Raw genomic sequence first — 26,135 nt, 5'->3', positions numbered from 1 at the left:
TCATTCTCAAGTGCAGGCAAGTGTGTGTTTGGTCAGATTATTGCAGGTAAATAAAGCCTTGAAGGCAATACAAGTGAGACTATTCTCTGTTATTAGTAATTTGCTTTAATATGCAACAGAAGATTTCTCAATATCAGCACAGTGGACGTCTTGGGCCAGATAATTCTTTATTGTGGAGAGCTGTCCGTGCATTGCTGGGTATTGTGGGATGTTTGGCAGATGCCAACAGCAGACCCTCAATTAAGACAACCAAAAATGTCTACAGACATGGCCAAATGTCCCCAGTGCAATACCACTGTAGCTTTAAAAGCTGTCATAAACCTCTTATAATACAATTTAAATAAATCAAAGTACCCCTCAAAATCTGAAATCATTTGATCATGTTACACATGCAGTCTCTAGTTGTATTTCTGTCCCAGCAGGGATTTTTGGGAGGATGCAAATGAATACTTAGGGAAATTCCCCCCCCTCCATTACCTTTCTCTTGCTGCAGGTATGAATTAGAGCAATGCTATAACGGGTCCTTAGTTTTGTTCTGGAGAACAAACATCAACAGGTCAACTAGTCCCTACTCAGGATTTTACATGGTTTCTCTAAACCAGCAATGTCGAGTTTCACCAGGAAGGCAGTCTGCGAGCTGAGGCCAAAAGGAGAGGCCCCTGTTTCTCTTACCTTCTTTAGTGCAGATTCCTTGGACCACGTCATTTCTTATGTCTTTCAAGGCGTCAAAGTCGTGCACGTAGAACACTCTCTTCTCGTCGCCTGCGATTTCCCGCAGCTGAGTTTGGTTGGCCTCCTTGACCCCGATGGCGTAGACGCTGACCAGCTCCTCGCGCAGCCTGCTCGCCGGCTCCCGGACGCCGTCCTGGGACGCGCCGCTGGTGAGGACCACCAGGTGGCACGGCACCCTGTCTCCGCGCTGCCTCCTGGCTTTCTGCAGCAGCCCCAGGGTGTAGTTGAGGGCCGCGCCGGTGTGCGTCCGCCCTCCCATCTGCCGGATGTTCTCCACGGCCTTGCCCAGGTCGTGCTTGTTCCCGTACTGGCTGATAGCGAATTCCAGGTCCCAGTCGTCCGCGTACTGCACGGCCCCCACCCGCACCTTTTGGGGGGCGATGGTAAACATCCTCACGACCTCCGACAGGAACGTCTTCATTTCTTGGAAGTCAGAGGGCTGGGTGCTTCCGGAACCGTCGATGAGCAGGTAGATGTCGGCTTCTTCCGTGTCCACGCACCCTACACACACCACAAAAGAGAGAGAGGCAGGCGTTGGGGGCAAGCGTGAGGAAGAAATGGGAGCAAATGGGAAGAAAAACAAACATGAGCCCCTTCGACAGATGTGGGAAGCAGGTTTTCATTCAAAAAGTTAATTCAGGGAAATTTTAGCATCAGTTAAGCCGAAGGAATTGCTTCTGACACTTTAATACTGTATAGATATTTCCTTGCCACAAATCAGGGTAAACCTGCGTATATTAAAACATTAGAAAGAAAAATGGAAGATTCTAACAGTCACTTTTTCTCATTAGTAAACAGCTGCTTTGCAAAAATCGAGAGGTCTGTCATGATATGAGAAGGTATTTAACTGGACACCGTGGCATACAAACTCTTGAAATCTCGAACAAATTACTTACTCCCAAATTATACTTTTCATTCTCATACTAAAGTAAAAACTCAGGGTCTTGTTCTTCCCTACCACATCAGATCCCCTTTGTTTATATAATACCTGAAAGATGAGATAAGAAAAAAGACAGGAAAAGATCTGCAAAGTCCTTCCCGAGCCGAGGCCTCACCGGATTTGAGGGTCTCGGTGCGCTCGGCCGCGACAGAGACGGTGTGCGTGATCTGGTTCCGCAGCTTCTTCAGGAACGTCCGGTTGTGCGCGGCCAGGTCGGAGAAGGTCTCCAGTTTGGAGACGTGCTGCTTGGCGGGGTGGGAGGCGATCTTCCGGAGCTGGGCCTCGCTGGCCTCCCCCACGCCCACGGCAAAGACGGCGACGCCCTCGCGCCGCAGGCTGGCGGCCGCCTTGGTCACGTTGTCCCCCGACGGCCTGTGGGTCACCAGCACGGCGATCTGCGGCACCCCCTGGTTCTTCCGGCTGCCGCCAGCGGCGCCGAAGACCTCCTTCCGGACCTTCCTGATGGCGGCCCCGGTGAGGGCCTGCCCGGGGCGGGGGGCGAGGCTCTGCACGCGCTGGAGGACCAGCGACCTGCTGACGCCGGCGCCCAGCGAGCCGACCACCTCCGTCCCGTTGCTGTAGGCCACCAGGCCGACCCGCATGCAGTTTTCCTTGATGTCGAGGGCAGACACGCTTTCCCGCAGGAAGTCCTTCAGATGGCCGAAGTTCTCGCTGCCGTTGACTGAGACGTCCAAGAGGAACACGACGTCAGCCACGGAAGGGCCGTGGCAGACTGTGGGCGAGAGGGGGAGAAGCACCACGTTAGCCGGCGGTTCAGCACGGCTGCTCGGCCTGGGAAGCCCTGGGGGCATCTCCACGGCTCAGGGAGGCACTTAGGAGAAGAAAGAGGTGTGCCAGGTGATGACACAGTGAGCTCGGAGGGCGCGGCTTCATGTGCAGAGCCAAGCTAAAGCCATAGCTTTAATATCTTACCTATGAAAGGGAGATGACGATATTCAGCTCAGAGTTGGTATGGGGATTTAAGGGGATCATGGGCTTAGCCTGGTGCCAGTACCTAAGGCTCCTCAAGGAACAGCAGCTGCCGCTGTCATTTAAACCACCATCACTTTCACAACCAACACCTGCGGTCCAGATCCTCCTAAGAGATGGCCACAGAACAGCCCTTGCGCTTTCAATGATTTCATTTGAAAAAGACGCTGGGAATAAGGATTCATGTTTTCAGAGACCACCGCAAGTATTCTCTATTGTCAGTAATTGTGTGTTGTTTCACTGGATTTAACCAGGAATAATGTGAGTGCCTTTATTTACTTGGACAGGTAACTGTGAGCAAATTGCCTGTTCCTGGCCCTCCCGGTCCCATGCTGGGATAATGTTCATAAACTCTTGGCCTTTCTTGTTAACAGAGTAGTTCAGATCAGGCCTGTGATTGGAGGTGGTCTAGAACAAGGGAAACTAGTCTAGAAGAGGGTTGGAGGTGGACTAGAACAAGGGAAACTAGAAGAGGGTTGGAGGTGGACTAGAACAAAGGAAACTAGTCTAGAAAAGGGTTGGAGGTAGACTAGAACAAGGAAAACTAGTCTGGAAGAGGGTTGGAGGTGGACTAGAACAAGGGAAACTAGTCTGGAAGAGGGTTGGAGGTAGACTAGAACAAGGGAAACTAGTCTAGAAGAGGGTTGGAGGTAGACTAGAACAAGGGAAACTAGTCTAGAAGAGGGTTGGAGGTGGACTAGAACAAGGGAAACTAGTCTGGAAGAGGGTTGGAGGTAGACTAGAACAAGGGAAACTAGTCTAGAAGAGGGTTGGAGGTGGACTAGAACAAGGGAAACTAGTCTGGAAGAGGGTTGGAGGTAGACTAGAACAAGGGAAACTAGTCTAGAAGAGGGCTGGAGGTGGACCAGAACAAGGGAAACTAGTCTAGAAGAGGGCTGGAGGTGGACCAGAACAAGGGAAACTAGAAGAGGACTGGAGGTGGACTAGAACAAGGGACACTAGTCTAGAAGATGGCTGGAGGTGGACTAGAACAAGGGAAACTAGTCTAGAAGAGGGCAGCAGAAAGGGGGACAGAGTGGCTGAAGCCACCCGTGGGCTCGGGCCAGGTGGCCTGGCCCTAGCTGGACTGGCCTGAGCCCATGTTCACACTGTAGCCAGGCCCTGGACCCATCACTCTGTCTCTAGGCAACAGCAACTCCTCTCTGTAGAAGAGGGTTCTGGATGACCTGAAGTTTTCAGCTCTAACATCGTGCAATTAAATTAACTGCCCTCAGGAGTTGAGGATTTCTTTAGGAGCAAATCTACCTTTTTAAATTCACCAGTGATAACACTACACAGCAGCTAAAGCCCAGAGGTGGCACAGAGGAGGTCTGAGTGGCCGGGAAAAGGATTCCCTGGATTTTTAAAAGTCCGTGTACAATACACAACGTGAATAAGCCGAGCACGGAAAACCGCGAGCTGAGGTCCCCTGGGTTTACAACGGCCGCGATCACTGGCCCCCTTGAACACGGTGTGTTAAACGTGCTGGAACTGCCTCCCAGCGCCGGAGGAAGGGGTGTTCAGAGAACTGTAGCCCTCGCCCCCTGCTGATCTTTTGTCCTCCTTCCCACACGCGCGTCCCCAGCCCACCTTCCACGAGGACGTCATCGACGGCCCCGTCTTTGTACCGCACCACGTCCTGGAGGATCTGAGTCATGTTCTGGGAAAACGCGCTGAGGTCTCGCACCGACCGGAGGTTGAAGTGAAACTGAGCCGTGGCCATGGCCTTCAGGTCTTCCTGAGAAGCCTCCTGCAGGCCCACCGAGACCACCCTCACCCCGTCTCTCCGCAGGGCCTCAGCGGCCTCCTCCACGTCGTCCTCGGACGCGGCTGAGGCCAGGACCACCAGCACTGGGGGAAACTGCTTCTTGTCCCTCAGGGCGGCGGGTCCAGAGAAGAAGGCCCTGTGGGCCTCCCGGAGAGCACTGCCCACCCGCAGGGAGCCGCCGAGGAACCCGAAGTTCTTCTTGAGGTGGTTCAGCATGGGGCTCCTGCCCCGGAAGGCGCCCAGGCGGAATTCGGGGTGGAGCTGGTCGCTGAACTGCGCCAGGCCCACGCGGTACTTGTCGGCCTCGACGGGAAGGTCGCTGATCACTTTGCTGATGAACGTTCTCACGTACGGGAAGGACTTAACTCCCAGGTGGTCAGAGCTGTCCACCAGGAACACGACGTCTGCGTACTCGGGGCCTTCAAGACACAAGCAAAAACACCCACAGAGCAAACCCTGAAGAAATATACCGACACATTTGATGGCAAATGTAGGGGTGAGGTGGGGTACACTTTCCTCTTTTATTTATTTTCAAAATCTCTTCCTGGTGAACTGAAAATAAAAGCCTGACATTGAATATTCCCTCAAGAAAAAGAAATAGTTGTCTCTTAGACTGATTCTATTATAAATGGGTTAAATATTTTAATTGAGAATCAAACTTTTTTTTCAGATTTGTTTGGATTGTGAAATCTGAAAGATAGTTTTTCATTATGATTCCCATTTAAGCAACAAAGGACTTGATTAACTTATAAAAATATTAGTTTTGTATTGTGAAGTGTCAAATTGATGAGGTTTAAAAAAATACCTGAAAATCATAAAAATTTGGGATTACCTTAACCTATTTTAAAGTTAATTGGTAATATTTGTTGATGAATCATGAGTGAACATTATTACTCTCACATTTATAAAATGTGATGGAAACCTGTATATCTTAGCCTAGAATAGGGATTATAGTTTTAGTTTCCATTAAAATGTGATTTTTATATAGGAACACAATATTTTAAATTCCATGCGATGCTAGATGTGTATTTCTATGTGATAGAGAAGCAATGAGTTCAAGCACTAAATGCCATCCCTGGTGGTCTAAGAGTTTGGATTCTGAACCCCTTAGCATGAGATGAAGTTTTTATCCAGGGAAATGGAGAAAATATGTGAGAGAAAATGGGTGTGTGTTTAAGGGAATACAGTGTAATTGGACAAGCAATGGAAGTGCAGATTTTATCATCAGCTAACTATGAGCTCTGTCAAATCGTTCAATATTCTTGGTCCTCAGTGTCCTCTCCTTGAAAATGAATAGATTCAACAGAAAATATCTAAGTTCCCTTGTCACTCTGGGACTATCTGAAATGAATACTAGATAAATTCTAAACAGACTAAAATACCTTCAGTCTTTTCCTTTTTACAATTGCTAGAAAACCAGCCTTGAAAGCCTATGGGTTATTTCATTGTCTGCACAGCGTAGTGGATAAAACCATGTTTTATCTTCTAAATAACCTAATTCCAGACAGTGTGAGATGTCTGTGATGATCACACAGCTGGGAGCATCTTGGGGAAGAAGTAAGTGAGGGTGCATCAGTGCTTTCTCTGCTTGGAGCCAACAGAGACCTTTCTGTCCCTTAATCAGACCCCACATCTCGTGGGGCAGAAAGGAAACAACTACCTGGAACACGGTGAGGACTTGGGTTCTCCTACCCATCTTAGGTGCCTGGACCATGGAAGAATTGGGGAAGGGCAGAGCCTTTCTCTAAGAAGCTTAGCCTCAGGCCCAGGGAGATGTCAAAGGAAGAGTTTTCAAGGCAAAGTCTAGTTTATCTCTTTAGAAAATTGTTTGTCATGTTCGAGCCCTTGAGGAAGTGGCAGAAGCCAATGAGGGTGGCCCTGGATGTGAACTGCCCGGTAGAAGAGCTGAGTATTGAGAGGTGGTAGAGCTGTGAAGGTGGGCCAGGGTTTTTATTTTAGTTCCACTGAACATGGAGAGCTGACAGACAGTAGAGAGTAGCTACGGAACTTTCTCTCCAGGGTGAAAACAAACAGTTCAAACTGGAGCAAAATCTGGGCATTTAACCAGGACAACCTTTTGGCACAAATGAATTAGGAAGATGCATTCCAAGCTATCCAGGCCTGAACCTAATATTAACAGATAGACTTTCAAGCAACCTCCCAGAAGACCCAAAAGCGTTGAAACTTCGGACAAAATGAGAGCTTTCATAGCTGTCTACTGTTAATAAGGAATAACATTCAGAAACCAATGACTCTCAAAGGGACACGGGTGGCATTGAAAAGAAGTTGAGCTACCAATCCCATCTGTACCACCAAAAAACAAACTTCTAATTTTTAAGTTAAACCCATATATTATCTATTTTCCTCAATGAAAGTTAAGGAAAAGAATTCTCTCCTTTTTTCCCTTACCAGAATCCTGATTCACTGAAGCATGGGAGCAAATTATTATGAGGAACAAAATCAGCAGCATTTTCATATTGATCTGAAAAATCTCCAACTTGAAATCTGAAAAGGCAAAAATATAAACATCTAAAATTGTTGTGGTTGTTGGAGAATCAAGACACACAAATAAGAGTACACAAAATTGTATAACAAAGCGAGTGCAACAGGGGATGAGAACTTTCTGGAATTCTCTGACCTAATCCGTGAAGTGACAAGAAAAAATGAACCATCAGCATTTACAGACTCACCCGAGCTTCTCCTGGTCCCCAGTCTCCTTGAAACATGGGGTTTTGGATAATCAGGGGGAGGTAGCCAGATGCATTAGTTTTCCAACAATTATATGTATTCCTATTAAGCATTTCGCTCATACCCTAGCGTCACTCCCTTTCTAGTCCTTGCCAAGGTAATTCAGAGTTCATGGTTGGGACACAGTCTAAGAGACCCATTTCTTAATCTGTCATAAAAATGTAGGCATGTTTCATCTTTAAGCAGTATTTCTAGATGTGCTCAAAATTCCCTGGGTTTTCCCCTTTGTCATATCTAATTAAACAGGCAGGTCCTTTTGTGGTGTGTACGCAGAGTGAACGGGTGTCCACACAGTTATGTGAGACGTGCCTCCCTCTAACCTCATTACTGTGTCGGCACATTCCCCGCATGACATGGGAAAAAAAAGTAACCATTTCCCTTTCATATTCTACATGATGTCTTACTCCTCAGAAGGACTCAGTTTGAGCCATTTTCCTTCCAGCTACTTAGAACGGCAAGAGGCTACGGGTTCTCCAGTTCTGAAGTTTGGCCTAAAGTTTTTTCACCTACTCATTGCATGGAATGGAATAAGATATTAAACAATTTAATGAAGCTTGTTGGGCTTGCTCCTTTACTCATTCACCATTGCACAATGAATGGGCCTCTATTAATAAACCAGCTTCTGAGCCCTAATTCCGGCCTGGGTATTTATTAGTTTTACATAGGCTGTCTCACTCCATATTGGGACAGCTCCTGGGGCTTTACTATTTGACCCCTTCAGAAAAGGGACGTTTGCCATGAGAAATTCCAGGTCAGTTTCCCTCCTTCTGACATTTTGGAATGTGGGACCCTGCTCTATTTGTTCATAAGAAACCCAGTTGCTACAAACAACTTTCCAGGCTGTAGGTCAACTTATCAATCCTATTCCAGTGGAAATCCGTGAGTTCTAGAGGTGGTTTTTCATCTAGCTCTTTTATTTTAGAGGCACTCTAACCCCAAAATGGTTTTCTCAAAGTGAGAACCAAGTCATACCAAATGCACAAATTTTCTCTTCCTGTGTATAACAATAAATAATAAGTTCTACCGTTTGTTGCACTTTCACTATGTGCCAAACCTTGTGCTAGCAGCTTTACATCGGTTCTCCTGTTTGATAAAACAGGCAAAACTACTGTTCCTATTTTACAAATAAGAAAACAGACTCAAAGAGGGGAGGTAACTGACTCAAGGTTACACCCGAGTCACCCAGCTGAGATGAGAACCCATGTCTGTCTGACTCTGAGCCCTGTCCTTCTAAGCAGTGACTCCGCCTCCCAAACTCAATCCTGTGACCACAAAAAGCGTCTCCTGGTTTCCTCATTCCATGCTTTTTTCTCCTAGTACGAGGGGATACTGATCTCTTTGCTTTTTATTTTTTTCTTTTTAAAACTAGGACTTTCCACTAATTTCTTCTTTCCTGGTCCTATCATGACTTTGATAAATAAGACAGTATTTACTCCTAAATAATATGAGAATAATAGACAAGGTGCTATAAGAAGAGTCTATAAGATCAACGTCAAAGGTTTTAGCAGTCAAGGTGGGAGGGCAGAGCTGAATTGTGTAAAAACACCTGGATACAGGCTTTCAACAGTGAAGGTGGGAGGGAAGCAGCGCTGAATTGTGTTGAAACACCTGCATAGGGAAGTAAGAATTAGGAAGGCCACAGCAGCCCCAGAGCAGCATGTGGCATCTAGAAATTTCCCTAGACAGATGGTATATTAAAAGTTAAACTCTCTGGGTTAGCACCTTATGAGAGAATTTCCTTGCAGCCTTTAAGTACCCCAGCAGTGTGTATGTCTGGGGTGGGGAAGGAGTGTGTTGGAGCGCAGATGGGACCAAACCTCGGAATTCAGGCTTGGGAGGCGGGCAGAAGGCGTTCCTTTGTGCATCAAAATGTGGAGGATGTGTTTATAATCCGTATGTTGTACTGCTATCAGATACAACCAGAATTTTCATACTTAAATTTAAAAAATACCTGAGCACCTGAAGACACGAGGGGACAATGAACTAGTTAACATGAAATTTAAATTCATGGTACATCCCATTTTAATATAACTGCGGTGAGACTTCCCATTATAAAAACGTTATCAGAGATACAGTCCTCCTTAATAGGAATTTTGTTGGACTCCATTCATTCCGAACCAGGAAAACTGAGGCTAATAAATCTCTTTTGTAAGTTATCTGCTATAAAAACTTCTTATTTTAAAAAGTCTGGATCTTTGCAAACTTTCTGTTGAAAAGGCGGAATGTTTCTGATTTAAATACAGCTGCAGAAGCAGTGCAGTGGTCCAAACGCTGGCTTCAAACCCAGAATGCTCAGAACTTGTGTAACACCTCTCTTGAGGCTTAAGAGCCAGTGATTTCAGGGGGACTTTTGCTCCATACAAAGCAATTCAAATCCAGGATGTGTCTCTGAAAAAAATATTGAGGACCAAAAAGGGATACAAAGAGAATTCATAAGAATTAAGATAAATGTCATTTCTTTCCTTTAAAACGAGGCATGAAGAACACATCATTTCTAAATACTGACTTTATTTTCTTCTAACAAGAATATTAGCAGCCCTTTCACTGTAAGAAACCTCAAGTCTTTGCCACGAAGTTCAAGACAAATGGTTGCTTATGTAACCCCTGATCTTTTCATCATTTCCTTTCCTCAAGCCAGTCTACTTTTCAGAAGTCAAAATATATAAAGGAAAATATTCAAAGTGAGACTTAAATTCCTGTCAAAGTGCTGTAGAATAAATCCTTGGTATATAACAGGCACAAATAAACACCACTGGATCATGAAGATAAGGAAAACAAAACGCGCAAGCACTCAGAGGACAAGCAAGTTGCGTAGTTTTACTGCTAATCACACTTTCCCTCTGACTGCTTTTTCTGGACTCCCCAGAAGAAGCTATACATATTGATCCTAGTTGAACAAGGTCGCCCAGGCGACCTTGCCACTTTGCAAAATGTGGGGAGGATCTCGGCTCAGTGGAAAGAGCACCGGCTCTAGAGCGCCACGAGCTGGGCTCCGCTCCACCCTGGACATGTGGGACTTGGCCCACTCACCTCTGCAGGTTCTTGATCTGAAGCACAAGGGGAGGTATTATCTAAGTCTGAGCAACTCCATATTGTAATGGTTCTTAGATCTAAAAAGTACAGCTTAAAGAACACGTGAACGAGTAAGTTGAGAGCACGATAAAATACTGAGCATGTTTTCAAACAGTCCATGGAGGAATCTGCGCCCAGCCCACACCTGGGGCCGGTCTCCGTGGAGGGGCCGAGGTCAGCAAGGGGGGCCTGGCTCACGCTGGCCTCTGCTGGCCATGCTCAGGACGCAGCTACACGCACTGAACGGGACTGAAATTTCAAGAGGGAAAGCCCACCAAGAATTAAGTGTCAAACCTGGAAATGAGAAAAAGAACAGAATAAAATAAGGAAACAGAAGGACAGAGAAACCAAAAATAAGAGCAGAAATCAATGACCTAGAAAACAAAGATGATTAAGCTGGTAAAGACAAACCTCAGAATAGACTGATCTAAAAAAAAGAGGACAGAAATAATTGTATGAATAAAAAAAGAGACATAATTATAGATGAAGCAAGGGTCTTGAAGAGATTAAAGGGACAGTTTAAAATCTTCACAGAAAGAAAACACCAGGCCCAGATAGTTTTACTGGTAAGTTCAACCAGACTTTCAAGAAATAGATCATCTGAATCTTTACAAACTCTTGCAGAGAAGAGAAAAAGAGGAATACTAGCTCCTTCATTTTATGAGGCCAGTATAACCTGGCTACGCAAATCAGGCAAGGACAGTATGAGAAAAATGGCCAATTTTCTTCGATAACATTAATAAAAATTCTAAACAAAATACTAGTAAATCAACGCCCATAGCATATATAAAATAAATTATTATCAAGCTGGGTTTATCTCAGGAATCCAAGGACATTTCACAATTAGAAAACATTAGAAAATATAACTCACCACAATAGATTAAAAAAGAAACTATAAATATCACCCCCTAAGAAACAGACACATGTCTATTCAATGAAAAAAAGAAAAAGTTCTTAAAAAATCAGGACTAGAAGGAACTTCCTTAATCTGATTAAGGGGATATTTTAAAAATCAGCAATATATATATTCTAGTAGGAAAATATTAGAAGCACTCTTAATTTCTTTTTATTATCTTTTTTTAAAAAGATACATAGATGACACAAAAATGTTATATTAAAAAATATAAGAGATGGGAAGTGCATGTGGCTCAACTGATAGTGCATCCACCTACCATTTGGGAGGTCCAGGGTTCGAACCCAGGGCCTCCTGGCCCATGTAGTGAGCTGGCCCATGTGCAGTGCTGCCGTGCGCAAGGAGTGCCCTGCCACGCAGGGGTGTCCCCCACATAGGGGAGCCCCATGCATAAGGAGTGTGCCCCGTAAGGAGAGCCACACAGCACGAAAAAAAGCGCAGGCTGCCCAGGAGTGGTGGCACTGCACACACGGAGAGCTGACACAGCAAGATGACCAATAAAAAGAGACACAGATTCCTGGTGCCATGGAGAATGCAAGCGGACACAGAAAAGCACACAGCAAATGGACACAAGAGAGCAGACAGCAGTGGGGCGGGAAAGGAAGAGGAATAAATAAAATAAATCTTTAAAAAAAAAATATATATATATATATATATATATAAGAGGTTCCCATATACCCCACTCCCTGTACCCCCGACTCCTCCCACATCAACCTCTTTCATCATTGTGGCACATTCATTGCATTTGATGAATACATTTTAGAGCACTGCCACACAGCATGGATTATAGTTTACATTGTAGCTCACACTCTCCCCCAGTCCATTCAGTGGGTTATGGCAGGATATATAATGTCCTGTGTCTCCCTGCAGTATCATTCAGGACCACCCCAAGTCCTGAAAATGCCCCACAGCACACCTCTTCTTCCCTTGAGAAGCACTCTTTTTAAAAACAGGAACAAGAAGAGGTGGCCTGCTCTCGCTCCTTCTACTCAACATTGTGCAGGAGGTTCTAGCAAATGCCTTAACACAAAAAGGAAATTAAAGCCATAAAACTGTCATTGTTTGCAAGTGACACGATTGTCTACATCTACAGAGAAAGCATTAAAAAGAGGCTTCTGCTGGACCAAAAGGGTGGAGTGAGCCACTCCAGGGCTCCCCTCCTGCACGGAATCTTGGAGCAGCTAGCAACAGCACGGAGAGTTGCCTTCCTCAAAACCCTGGAAAACGGTTAAAGGATTACAGGAACTGAGCAAGTACCAAGGCAAGACAGAAGCAACTTAAGGGTGGTAGGAAGACAGGATGGCAGCGGGAGATGCTCAGGAGACTGTGGCCCACGGAGTCTTAGAGCTTCCGCCAACGACCGGCAGAGCCGTCCTCCAAGGGACTCCAAGAAACAGTACAGGGGCGCAGCAACCGGGGGAGTGGCTAGCCGAGAAACGCGGCTTTCAGCACGGTGGCAGAGGGTGATGGCCCCTGCCTGCCCCTGCCTGCCCCCCTTGGGGCGGTGTGGACCGAGCCTGGCTCCCATCAAGGGTTCCTGGCGGTGTTCTGGGAGGAGCAGAAGCACTGAGGCCCACACAGCGGCGATCGCGCGCAGGTGTCACCTGTGGGGGGCCGCCTGGAACCCTGGACAGGGGAACTTCTCTCTGCCCCCAGAACTTGCCCTGCAGGCAGCAGCAGCTGGCAGACAGCTAACACAGGGGGAGAGACAATCAAGTACAAGTGGTCTGGGACATTTGGACAATATTCTTTCATAATTTGTAACAAACGTCCCAGGATAGTGCAAGGTGTTGGTGGAGGGCTGATGGATGGGACCCCTGTCTGGTGCTATGTTGGTTTGCTTTGTAAGTCTACAACTTTTACTATACACTTAATTGTTTACATATGTTCATATATAAATGCTATAAAGATAATAATAACAGGGTTTGTTGGGGGAAAAATACTTTGGTTAGTAATAATATTTCAACAAAGCTCTCTAATCATTAGTTAAAAAGGTTCAACAACAATGCAAGTTATTGGTGGTAGAGTGAGTTATGAGAGTCCTGTATGATGTTATATATGTTTTGTAAGTTTACAACTATTATTGTATGCTTATTGTTTATGTATGTTTATGTATAAGTGATATCCTTCAATAAATTAATTTTTTTAAAAAGTGGTCTGGGACAAAGCCTTACCTGTTTTAGGTCACACTATAGCAGCTGGGGGGCAGAGAAAGTCTATTTCATAGGGAGCAGAGGGGGTGCCCAGAGCCCTGAGGAAGAGGCAATCCCTAAAGCCCTCAGTGGGCACAGACCAAGACCAAGACAGATTGGAGAAGTCAACCAGGGCCCTGGACTCTGCATTCACCTCGGACTGATCCTCCTGGGGGGAGAACTAAACTCTTAAGGGAACCCTAGGAACACAGACTCAATTTGCAAACACTCTGCAAGGTGCTTTTTGCACAGGTTTGTTTGATTTTGTTAGCTCCTGGCATAAAAGAAATCACTGTTTCGTCACTAGCTGGATACAGCTTTAAGGCAAAGCCAGCTCAGGGATCAAACCCCGGAGATAACACTCTAAAATATTAAAATGCACAGTGTGCAGAAGATAAACAACAAGCAGGTAATGATGGCCCACCTAAAGGAACAAGGTAAAAATCCAGGCAACATCAATGGAAAAGACTAGTCTTTGGACACACCGGCCAAAGAGTTAAAAAAAAACCCTCACTATGCTCAAGGAGGTAAAGGAAAACAGAAAAAGAAGTAAAGGATTACTAATCACAATAGTTCATGAATAGAGTATCAGTAAGTCCACTCTAATCCATACTCTAATCTTCCATCCTGTGGGCCTTGGAATGGTTGTGTCCACGCCACATCTATATCAAGTATGATTAGTAATCGAAGAAAATGTGGCATTGGTGTGGAGAAAGTGGCCATGGTGGCTGCTGGGGGTGGGGAGTGGAAGGAAGAGATGAGATGTGGGGGCGTTTTCAGGACTTGGAGTTGTCCTGGGTGGTGCTGCAGGGACAGTTACTGGACATTGTATGTCCTCCCATGGCCCACTGGGTGGACTGTGGGAGAGTGTGGGCTATGATGTAGACCATTGACCATGAGGTGCAGCGGTGCTCAGAGATGTATTCACCAAGTCTCATGATGGTGAATGTCTCATGATGGTGGAGGAGATTGTTGTTATGGGGGAAGGAGTGGGGTGAGGGGGGTGGGGGGTATATGGGGACCTCATATTTCTTTAATGTAATATTAAAAAAATAAAGACAAAAAAATGTTAAAAAAAAAAAAAGGGTATTGGTTTACATTGTAGTTTACCCATGTGGTGCAGCAGTGCTCCAAAATGTAGTCACCAAATGCAATGAATGTGCCACGATGATGAAAGAGGTTGTTGATGTGGGAGGAGTGGGGGGGGGGGGCGGGTGGGGGGTATGTGGGGACCTCATATTTTTTGAACATAATATTAAAAAAATAATAAAAATAATAATAAAAATAAGAGAATGGAGGTGAAAAAAAAGAACTAAAGGATACTGGGAAAACAATGAATTTTTAAAAATGAGAATCTCAATATGAGAGACAGAAAATTTAAAAAGGATCTAAACAGAATTCTAAATATTAGAGTTGAAGGCAACAATAACTGAAACGAACAATTCCCAAGGGAGTTTAAACAGCAGATAGGATCTGGCAGAAGAAAGAATCAGAGAACTAGAATACAAGACAATTGAAATTATTCAGGCTGAGGAGCAGAAATAAAGAAGGGAAAAGAGTGAATAGACCCCAAGAGGCCTGTGGGACCCCACCAGGTGTGGTGCACTGTGGGATTCTGAGAAGGAGAAGAAAGAGCAAAGAGGAGGAGGACTATTCAAAGAAGCAAGGGCAGAAAGCTTTCCTTCAGGTATGCAGTTAGGTCTTTGATTTTAACTCTTTTTTTACAGCTACTATTTTTTTTCTTTATTTTAAAAGCAGCTCTAGATTACAACTTTCTTCTTTTTATTATATATTTTTAAAAGATTTATTTATTTATTTCTCTCCCCTTCTCCCCCCCACCCCAGTTGTCTGTTCTCTGTGTCTATTTGTTGCGTGTTCTTTGTCCACTCCTGTTGTCAGCGGCATGGGAATCTGTGTCTCTTTTTATTGCGTCATCTTGCTGCGTCAGCTCTCTGTGTGTGTGGCGCCATTCCTGGGCAGGCTGCACTTTCTTCCGCACTGGGCGGCTCTCCTTACGGGGCGCACTCCTTGTGCATGGGGCTGCCCTACGTAGGGGACACCCCTGTGTGTCACAACACTCCTTGTGCGCATCAGCACTGTGCATGGGCCAGCTGCACATGGGTCAAGGAGGCCCGGGGTTTGAACCGTGGACCTCCCATGTGGTAGATGGATGCCCTATCCACTGGGCCAAGTCCACTTCCATCATCTTTTTAAATGCAAGCATTGAGGTCTATAAATTTCCCTCTCAGCACTGCCTTTGCTGCACCCCATAGGTTTTTATATGTTGGGTTCTCATTTCCATTCATCTCAAGATATTTACTGATGTCCCTTGCACTTCCTTTTTTGACCCACTGATTATTTGAGTGTGTTATTTAATCTCTATATATTTGTGAATTTTCCCTTTTTCCACCTTTTTTTTTCTTTTTTACATATGCCCTATAAGATGTTGAGGAAATTTCCTTCTATACCTAATTTTCTAAGTGTTTTTATCAAGAAAGGATGTTGGTTTGGCAAATGCTTTCTCTGAATCAATAAGGAAACAGTTTAACTAATGCAATAAATGAACTAGACGAGACAGACATACATAGAACAGTAGAACCCAAAATAGCAGACTATACATTCTTTTCAAGTGCTCATGGATCTTTCTCCAGGATAGACCATATGATGATGTTTCACAAAACAGGTCTCAATAAATTTTTTAAAAATTGAAAGTATACAAGGCACTTTCTCTGATCATGACAGAATGAAGCTGGAAACCAATAATCAGTGGAAAAGGGGAAAATTGACAAAATCAAAGACCTAACTGCATACCTGGAGGAACTAGGAAAAGAACAGCAAACTAATCCCAAAGCCAGCCAAAGGAGAGAAATAGGATTGAAGCAGAAAATAAATGAAATTGAGAGCAAAAAAATAGCAACGGAGAGAATCAACCAAGCCAAAAGTTGGTACTTGGAGAATACCAACAAAATCAACACTTAGCTAGATTGATAAAGAAAAAAAGAGAGAAGATGAAAATAAGTAAAATCGGGAAAGAGAGAGGAGCAACTGTGGCTCAAACGGTTGGGCACCTGCCTCCCAGATGAGAGGTCCTGGGTTCGGTCTCCAGTGCCTCCTGAAAAAAACAAAAACATGCAAAAAAGATGATCAAACCAACTCAGGGGAGCCAATGCAGCTCAGTGGTTGAGCACTGGCTTCCCACATACAAGGACCTGGGTTCAATCCCCAGCCCTAGTACCTAAAAAACAAAATAAAATAAATAAATAAAATAGAGGAGGAGGCACATTACTACTGACCCCACAGAGATAAAAGAGACCCTAGGAGGATACTATGGACAACTGAAAGCCAAAAAACTAGACCATGTAAATGAAATGGACAAATTGCTAGAAACACACAAGCAACCTACAATGACCTTGGAAGAAAGAGAAGACCTCAGCAAGCTGATCACAAGTAAATCGATTGGTACAGTCATCAAAACCTTCCAAAATGAAAAGCCCAGGGCCAGATGGCCTCACGGGTGAGTTCTACCAAGCATTCAAAGAAGATTTAATACCAGTCTAGCTCAAACTAGTCCAAAAAATTGAACAGGAGGAACTCTACCCAACTCATTCTATGAAGCCAACATCACCTAAACAGCAAAGCCAGATAAAGATACTGTGAAAAAGGAATATTACAAACCAATTTCTCTAATGAATATAGATGCAAAAATCCTCAATAAAATGCTTGCTAATCAAATCCAAAAGCACATTAAAGATTTACACATCACAATCACGTGGGCTTTATCCCATTTATGCAGGGTGGTTCAACACAAGATAATCAGTGTGAAACACCACATTAATAAATCAAAGAAGAAAAACAACACATGACCATTTTGCTTGACACAGAAAAAGCATTTGGCAAAATACTGCACAAACCTGGAAACCTCAAAAGTTAATGCTAGGAAAATGAATAAATCAATGTAGCATAATCATACAAAGGAATGTTATACACCAATCAACTAAATTAACTACAACTAAATGAAAAAAATAAATGAATCTTAGCAATTTGAGTGAAAAATTAAATCCCAGAAAATTATGTACAGAGTGACTCCCTTTTTATAGCATTAGAAACAACTAAAATAAAATTATATACTTTTAAAAAATTTATTTATTTACTTTTCCCACTTCCCCTCTTCCCACCCTGCTGTTTCTGCTGTGTTGTCTTTTCTTCTCATTTTCTCTCCTCTAGTATTCATTGGGATTTAATCCTGGAGACCTCTGTTGTGGAGAGAGGTTCCCTGTCACCTGCACCACCTCAGTTCCTAAATTATATACTTTTAAAGAAATGTAAATACAATAAACCTATATTTTAAAAATCAATGGAACAATAAATGCAAGACTCAGGTTGTGATTATATGAGATGTGCAAGGCAAGGGGGCAGAAGAACTCACTGTAGATATTGTTATTTTTATATGTTACACAATATATTTAGTTCATAATAGAGCAATCATACAGTATTTGTCCTCCTGTGTCTGGCTTGCTTCACTCAACATAATGTCCTCCAGGTTCATCCATGTTGTCATGTGCTTCACAACTTCCTTTCTTCTTACAGCTGTGTAATATTACATCATGAGAATACACCACAGTTTTTAATCCATTCATTGGTTGATGGGCGCTTGGGTTGTTTCCAAGTTTTGGCAATCATGAATAATGCTGCTATGAACATGGGTGTGCAGATGTCCTTTCGTGTCACTGCTCTCAGTTCTTCTGGGTGTATACCCAGTAGTGGTATTGCAGGGTCACGTGGCAAGTCTATATGCATCTTCTTTAGGGACTGCCAAACCATCTTCCACAGTGGCTGGACCATTCTGCAGTGTTATTGTTCATGGTTTAGTTTTCATATGGGTGAGAAGTTGATGGGTGTTTATTACGTTATTAATAATTAAACAAATAAATAGAAAGTCCTGCAAGGACAAGTAGATAAGGTGTGTAATGAACTAAGGATTAGGATTAAGCTAATTCTGTGTACCTGAGACCCAATAAATGTATAAGAAAGATAAAGCAAAAATAATTTTTGGTTAATTCAATACAGCTAAAGGAAAGAAAAAAAAAAATCAGGCAACTAATCCAAGAACCCCCTGAAATGTTGAGAGAATGTCTGGACCAGTTAAAAGGATACACTTGTACCCTGAGACTGCCATCCGTGATACATTTTGTATTCCTGGGGCAGGAAACAGGGAAGCAAAGAGCCTGATTTGACCTGAGTGCAAGACTCCCCACGGCGTCCTGCAGGACCCAGTTAAAGGAATCAAAGAAGTAAAATTTCAAGAAACCCCCCCCCCCCCAGAAGTTATCATGTTCCCTGTGGCAGACACCTCCAGTTGCTCACTCTTCCAAACCGCGGAGTTGTCAGAGGCACCCAACGGGGGCCGCCATTTCCCGGCCCCCTGCAGGGGCTGACGGGTGGCGTTCTCACCAGGGGACACCAGCGGAAGTGCCACCACCCTTCCAGGCTGCCCTGAAGCCTGCCACGGGCTGCTCCCCCTCTCTTGCCCCTTCGATCGCTGGTTTGGAGACTCCCTCAAGGACAAATGTTGATTTGGGCGGAGGCTTAGCCTGGGGACCTGTGCTCAGGGATGGCTTCCCCACAAGCGCGTGTAGCCACTTGTTCTCCTTAAGGAGTTGGGTTCACTATTGTGTCTGATCAAATACACGTTTGAGTTTATTTGCTAAGGCAGCGGGTATCACCCAAACCAGTGATGGTAGATAACAAGAAATAGCAGCGGTGGGCAGTGAGGTGAGAGCAATTGTAAGTAGGACACAGAACAAATGGGACAGATTCCGGAGGCACGGCAGGCATCGCGCCTGGCCACCTCCAACCCTGAGGTCACACGACAGGTGCACAGGGCCAGCTGTCAGGCTGGGGAGCCGAGCGGTTAAACGTCGAGGTTCCGGTATAGCCTGCTGATTAAAATCTACTTCTGTGGCCCACTGACCGCATGACTGGACGAGTAATTAATCCCTCTGAACCTGTCTTCTCTGCTATAGAATGGAGTTAGTGTCCACGCCTGCTTCGAGGAACTTCTGTGGGGGTTAAGTGAATGGATACATGGAAAGAAGCTGGCATGACAACTCCTTTGCAGTAGGTATTAAATAAACGCTAGCTGGTATCACGATGTCTCTTTTTGTCATTGCCATCTCCTCCATGGGACAGCTTGGGTAGAAGCAATCAAGAAAGGCACCAGCTAAGGAATTCCAAGGAAAGGAACTAGATTCACTTCCTCTCCTAGAGCATTTCCTCCCATTTCCAAACCTTAACATTTTATATATTTGTATGTAACATTTTGTAGCCCTCAGGCCCTTTCATCTCTCCATTGTCTCCCGGGATCCTGGGAGCACCCCTGCGGAAGGTAGGACCTAGTATCCCATTTACAGAGGGAACGCTGTGGGTTAACCTTCCCCAGGTCCCAGCCAGCCTGGCTTCTGAGTCCAGTGCCCCTTTCACTCCAGCACCTTGCTTTCCTTAACACAAAGCCTGAGTGCTCTCCCTTTTGCTGCAGATGGAGGAACTTCATCTAACACGCTGGAATGTACCAGGTAATTTACATTCATGATTATTTTTACCAGAAATTATTTAAGTTGTCTTCGTTCTCCATGAATGAGTACCAGCTGCTGTGAATTTTTACCAGCTGACCCCATTAAGTCTTAACAGAGGCTCCCAAGTTGCTGTTTTTCTGCATTTGGCTAAAGCGACAAAAATTCAGCCACACTGACACGATTCCCAACCGCCAACAATGACATCAGCTGGACTGAAATCCTTCCAGCAATCCTCAGGAGTACCAGAGGGGGAATGAAATACGTTAGGTCACTGGTAAAATATTTCTTCAGCGCAGCTAAATCAAAAGCATGTACGGCTTAGCGTGGTAGGAAAGAGGAACTAGGTCTGAGGGTCCTCCTTGCCCCTGCCGCTGAGCCCACAGCAGACACTCAACAAATATCCACGGATGGCTGACCCCCCCAAACGCAGGCTTGCAAAAGCAAAATGAACTCAGGAAAGACAAAGAGTCGCATGCTGGGGCTGGCACAGATTTTCTCCATCAGCCCAAGTATTGGTGTCTTGTCTACACGTTGAGCAAACAAAGAGCAACCTCCTAAGATCTGTGGTGTGGCTCACTGTAACAAGGACGGGAAAGACGATTGCAGTGAGGGACATAGGAACAGCTAATGACTCCTGAGCACCTACTGGGTGCTGGGCATTGTTCTAAGGGCTACACGTAGTTCTCTCAACAACCCCAAGATTTCAATTATTAGACTCATTTTACAGATGAGACCCATCCAGTAACACAGCTATTAACTGATAGAGGTGGGACCAATTAATGAATCCAATGGGAATAGAGCGCCCTCCACAGACCTTGCCTACGTTAAAGGAAAAAGGAGATCCACGATCCAAATACAGGCAATAATTAAAAAGAACACTTAATCATTCAACTACATATTGCTGACTATAGCTACCGTCTCCGTAAATTGTACCACCACTCACAGAGTCACCCAGGTTAAAACGTAGGAATGATCAGCGCTGACACCTCTCTTCTTCTCAAACTCCAGAGCAAATTCTGTTGGTTTTACTTAAAAAATATATACAGATCTCAGATCTAGTAATTTCCCAACACCTTTTTTATTTCTACCCTAATCTAAGACATCATCATCTCGCCTGAAATTTAGCATCCTAACTGGGTGATCTGCTTCCACTCTTGCCCACCTTCAGTTTATTCTAGAGTGCTTCATTTTATTTTATTTTATTTTTTTAAAGATTATTTTTTTATTTCTTTCCCCTCCCCCCCCCAGTTGTCTGTTCTCTGTGTCCATTTGCTGCGTCTTCTTCTTTGTCCACTTCTGTTGTTGTCAGCAGCACGGGAATCTGTGTTTCTTTTTGTTGCGTCATCTTGTGTCAGCTCTCCGTGTGGGCTGCGCCATTCCTGGGCAGGCTGCACTTTCTTTCACGCTGGCGGCCCTCCTTACGGGACACACTCCTTGCACGTGGGGCTCCCCTGTGCGGGGGACACCCCTGTGTGGCAGGGCACTCCTTGTGTGCATCAGCACTGCACATGGGCCAGCTCCACACGGGTCAAGAAGGCCCGGGGTTTGAACCGCTGACCTCCCATGTGGTAGGCGGACGCCCTAACCACTGGGCCAAGTCCGCCTCCCTAGAGTGCTTCATTTTAAACTCACAATGAGATCCCATCACACTAGCGTGACGGTCCTTACCGCACACCAATTCTCTACCTTTCTCTCCTCACGCTCTGTGCCTCGCCCACACCGTGCAACTTCACTCATCTTGCCTTTCCTTGAACAGGACAAGCTTGTTCTACCTCCGGGACCTCGCATTTCTGCTTCCTCTCTTTGCTTGGAGTCTGCTCAGATACCATGTTCTCCTTAAGAGACTTCTGGCCAGCACCCTATTGGAAACAACTTCCCATTACAAACCCATCACTGTCCACCACCTTATCTGAGAGAACTTGACTTCATCTGAGAATCTGTTTGGGTAATATTTATTTCCTTGTTTATAGCATGTCTCCTCACACACAAAATGTGACCATTATGAAGGCAGGGACTTGTCTTTTTTTTGGGTTGAACCCAAGTTTCTGGAATAGTTTCTGAATGAACAAGGAAATGAATGGATAGATGATGGATGGATGGATGGATGGATGGACGGACAAAAAAGACATGTTAGGTTTAGAGTAGAGAGACAAGGACTTAAAAAGATAAGACTGGATATTGATGTTGACAAATAAAATTTGTTTGCATGCAGAGGGAGTGGGAAAGAATTTAGAATGGTAAAGATCCATGAGCAGAAATGACCCTATTACTGACAAATGGAGAAGTTTTATACAGGGCAGAAGTCAACAAAGAGCATGCCCTTCTGTAAAATTAAAAATAGACATGCTTAGCCCACTGGCTGGAGAAATGGCTACCACAACTCTGCAAACTCTTCCTATGTGCCAGCTACCAATTAGTATTCATAGCAATTCAGACAAAAAGAATAGAGGTTAGATAACTAGTGAAGAATTAGTTCAAATGGGATTTGAACCCCATAGTCTGACATCAGAGTCCCAAGAATTCATCAGAGTGTTGCACTGGAAGGAGGCATCTGAGTCACTCAGAACTCTCTCTCTCTCTATATATATATATATATATGTGTAATGAAAGAAACTAAAGTTGGGTGAAAGGTAGAGGTAGAGCTTGCATAAACAGGATCCCCAAACTGAGGGAGAGATGTCAAAGCTGATCTCAGCCACTGAAACCCCAAAGGCGCTGCAGAGGAAACTACTTGTTAGAGGCATTGCCACAATTTTAAGTACATAGGTGGACAGTTTGAAGTTATTTTATGAACCCCAAAAGGAAAAGGACCACGTGTTTGAGCTAATCCCTTCCTGTGGGTGGGAGGCCCTTTGGACTGGACCACGTCAGTGAGGCGAGGCTCAGGTTGAGTTTCTGCCCTCTTGCTGGGTCTTTGGTCTTTTATAAACCAAGACACAGAGACAGGGAGAGAAAGACAGGGCCATATTTGATCCTGCCACGTGAGAGGGAGCATTGCAGGAGAACAGAAGCCCTGAGGGGCGGGAGAGGTCCTGGAGCCTGGAACCAGCAGAGCATGGAGGCTGGAAAGAGACTCCTGAGGTCTGCGCCCCCGGGGCAGCTCCAGGCTGAGGAGATGAGCCACCATGTGCCTGATCGCCACACGGAAGGACACCAGGATCCACAGCAGCTGGCTCTGGCAAGAAAGCACCCCGATGGTGCCTTGATGTGGACATTCCATGGCCTCAGAGCTGTAAACTTTTACCCCAAATACATCCCCTTTATAAAGCCAACACATTTCTGGTACTTTGCATCAGCAGCCTTACAGCAACTAAGAATAATCCGGATCTCTCACACACATAAAAATAACTAATGAGGATGAGATCACAGCAAAAGTTACAAAGTAGGAAAGCAAATGAGCCACTATAAAGGAGAGGTAGAAATTCCACGAAAAGGCATTGCATCCAAGAACATAATAAAAATATCAGGGGAAGCGGATGTGGCTCAAATGATAGAGCTTCTGCCTACCATATGGGAGAACCTGGGTTGATCCCTGGGGCCTCTTGGTGAAAAAGAAGAGAAAGTGTGCCTGCGCGGTGAGCCAGTGCCCGCGTGGTAAGCCAGTGCCCTGCACAAGTGAGTCACACAGCAAGGTAATGACGCATCAAAAGAGAGACAAGGGGAGGGTCAAGGTGAAGCACAGCAGAGACCAGGAACTGAGGTGGTGCAATTGACAGGGAACCTCTCTCCACATCAGAGGTCTCCAGGATTGAATCCCGGTGAATCCTAGGGGAGAGAAAATGAGAAGAGAAGACAACACAGACAGCAAAAACAGCAGGGCAGGAGGAGGCAAAGGGGGAAAATAAACAAATCTTTAAAAAGCAGATATCTGAAACAGCCTTAAAATTAGTACATTATAGAGATAACAGAAAGTATAGGTACCATGAGAAAATAACTGAAGAACATATTGTGAATTTGAAAAACCACCAGTGAAATAGCGACACATCAAAAATATGTTCTGAAAGTAAACATTTAATGAACAGACTTGTTAAACATTGTTTTATACAGAGATTTTTAAAAGTAAGAATTAGTTATCCAGAGAGGAACAAAGAGAAATAAAGAGATAAAATACATGAGGGGGAAGGAGGGATCTGGTAAGACCAACGTTGACAGTGGCTCAAGACACTGCAGGCAGCCCAGGGTCCAGCTCCCATGGAATCCTTGTACAACTAGAAAACTGGCAGAGCAACCTTCTTCAGAACCTTGACTCAAGAAGATATAGAAGGGGAAGCGGACTTGGCCCAGTGGTTAGGGCGTCCGCCTACCACATGGGAGGTCTGCGGTTCAAACCCGGGCCTTCTTGACCCGTGTGGAGCTGGCCCATGCACAGTGCTGATGTGTGCAAGGAGTGCCCTGCCACTCAGGGGTGTCCCCCATGTAGGGGAGCCCCACGTACAGGGAGTGCACCCCGTAAGGAGAGCCGCCCAGCGCAAAAGAAAGTGCAGCTTGCCCAGGAGTGGCACTGCACATGGAGAGCTGACACAACAAGATGGCGCAACAAAAAGAAACACCGATTCCCGGTGCCACTGATAAGGATAGAAGCGGTCACAGAAGAACACACAGCAAATGGACACAGAGAGCAGACAACTGGGGTGGGGGGGACGGGGAAGGGGAAAGAAATAAAAAAATAAATCTTTAAAAAAAAAGGTCAAAGGTACTTGTGGATTTAATTGGCAAAAACTGGCAAAGAAAAAAAAAAAGAAGATATAGAAGATCAGGCAAAGACATGTAAAGACATCAAATAATCCAAAACCTCGCCCAAAAGAAAAGTCCCACACCAGACGGTTTCTCTGCTGAATTCTACCAAGCATTTAAAGAAGAAGGAGAGCCTGTGTTGCACACTGTTTTGAAAAATCTCAAAGAGGAGGGAACAATTCCTCATCCCATCAGGTCAACATCGATCTAATATCAAGGTCATTTAAAGATATCACAAGAAAAGAAAATTACAGAGCAATCTCCCTCGTGAATACAGATGCAAAATATTCAATATATTAGCAAAATGAACCAAACAGCACATTAAAAGAATTACACACCACAATCAAGTGGAATTTATCCTAGAAGTGTTTCAACATAAGAAAATCTATTAATGTAATGCACCGCATTCATAAAACGAGCAGAGAAAAATGCATGATCATCTCAACTGATGCAGAAAAGGCATCTGACAAAATCCAGCACCCCTTCTAGATAAAAACACGGAGAAAACTAGGAATATAAGGAAACTTCCTCAACATGATAAAGGGTATATATGAAAAACCCACTATTACTCAACAGTGAAAGACTGAAAGCTTCCCCTCTAAGATCAGGAACGAGACAAGGATGCCCACTGTCACCATTGCTGTTCAACATTGTATTGGAAGTTCTAGCCAGAGCAATTCAGCAAGGAAAAGAAATAAAAGGCATCCAGATTGGACAGGAAGAACTGAAACTTCCCCTATTTGCAGATGAAATGGTCCTATATAGAGAAACTCTTGAAAAATCCACAAGAAAGCTGCTAGAACTAATAAACAAATTCAGAAAAGTAATAGGGTACAAGATCAACATGCAAAATTGGTAATGTTTCTGTACATTAGTAATGAACAATCTGAGGAGGAAATGAAGAAAAAATTCCATTTACGATAGCAAAGAAAAGAATCAAAATCTAGGAATAAAAGTACCCAAGGATGTAAAGGATTTATACACAGAAAACTATAAAACATTACTAAAAGAAATCAAAGAAGACCTAGGTAAATGGAAGGACTTTCTGTGTTCATGAATTAGAAAACTATATATTATTAAGATGTCATTTCTACCCAAAGAGATATACAGACTCAATGCAATCACAATAAAAATTCCTATAGCTTTCTTTGCAAAAGTGGAAAAGCCAATCATCAAATTTATTACAAGTATAAGGGGCCCAAAATAGCTAAAGCCATCCCAAAAAAGAAGAATGAAGTTGGAGGGCTCACACTCACAATTTTACAATTTATTAAAAAGTAAAAAAACAGCACAGTCCTGGCACAGAGAGAGATATATAGACCAATGGAATCAAATTGACTTCTATGGCCAATTGATTTTGACAAGGGGCCAAATGGAATAGAATAGTGTCTTCAAAAAATGGTGCTGTGAAAACTCGATATCCATATGTAAAAAAGAATGAAGTTGGACCACTACCTCACACCATATATAAAAA

General features: G+C 44.4%; 1 protein-coding gene and 1 non-coding gene across 2 annotated transcripts in view; one reads left to right on the top strand and one right to left on the bottom strand.

Moving 5' to 3' along the window:
* The window catches only part of COL6A6 (collagen type VI alpha 6 chain), a 135,872-nt gene that overhangs the window by 93,879 nt on the left and 15,858 nt on the right, over nt 1-26,135 (bottom strand). Inside the window, exons 2-5 of the mRNA XM_058290639.2 lie at nt 6,840-6,935; nt 4,253-4,849; nt 1,788-2,405; nt 673-1,233 (exon numbers count right to left, since the gene is read on the bottom strand). Of these exons, the coding sequence (XP_058146622.1) occupies nt 673-1,233; nt 1,788-2,405; nt 4,253-4,849; nt 6,840-6,906 (1,843 nt within the window). The 5' untranslated portion in view covers nt 6,907-6,935. The remainder of the gene's footprint in view (nt 1-672; nt 1,234-1,787; nt 2,406-4,252; nt 4,850-6,839; nt 6,936-26,135) is intronic.
* LOC111761722 (small nucleolar RNA U13) lies at nt 7,429-7,532 on the top strand. Its single transcript, XR_002795000.1, has one exon. It is a non-coding gene; the product is annotated as a small nucleolar RNA U13 (small nucleolar RNA).

This window comes from Dasypus novemcinctus, chromosome 31 (genome assembly GCF_030445035.2).
Source record: "Dasypus novemcinctus isolate mDasNov1 chromosome 31, mDasNov1.1.hap2, whole genome shotgun sequence".
Taxonomy (NCBI): Eukaryota; Metazoa; Chordata; class Mammalia; order Cingulata; family Dasypodidae; genus Dasypus; species Dasypus novemcinctus.
The sequence above is the reverse complement of the archived record's forward strand: the minus strand, read 5'-3'. Positions and strand labels throughout refer to the sequence as shown.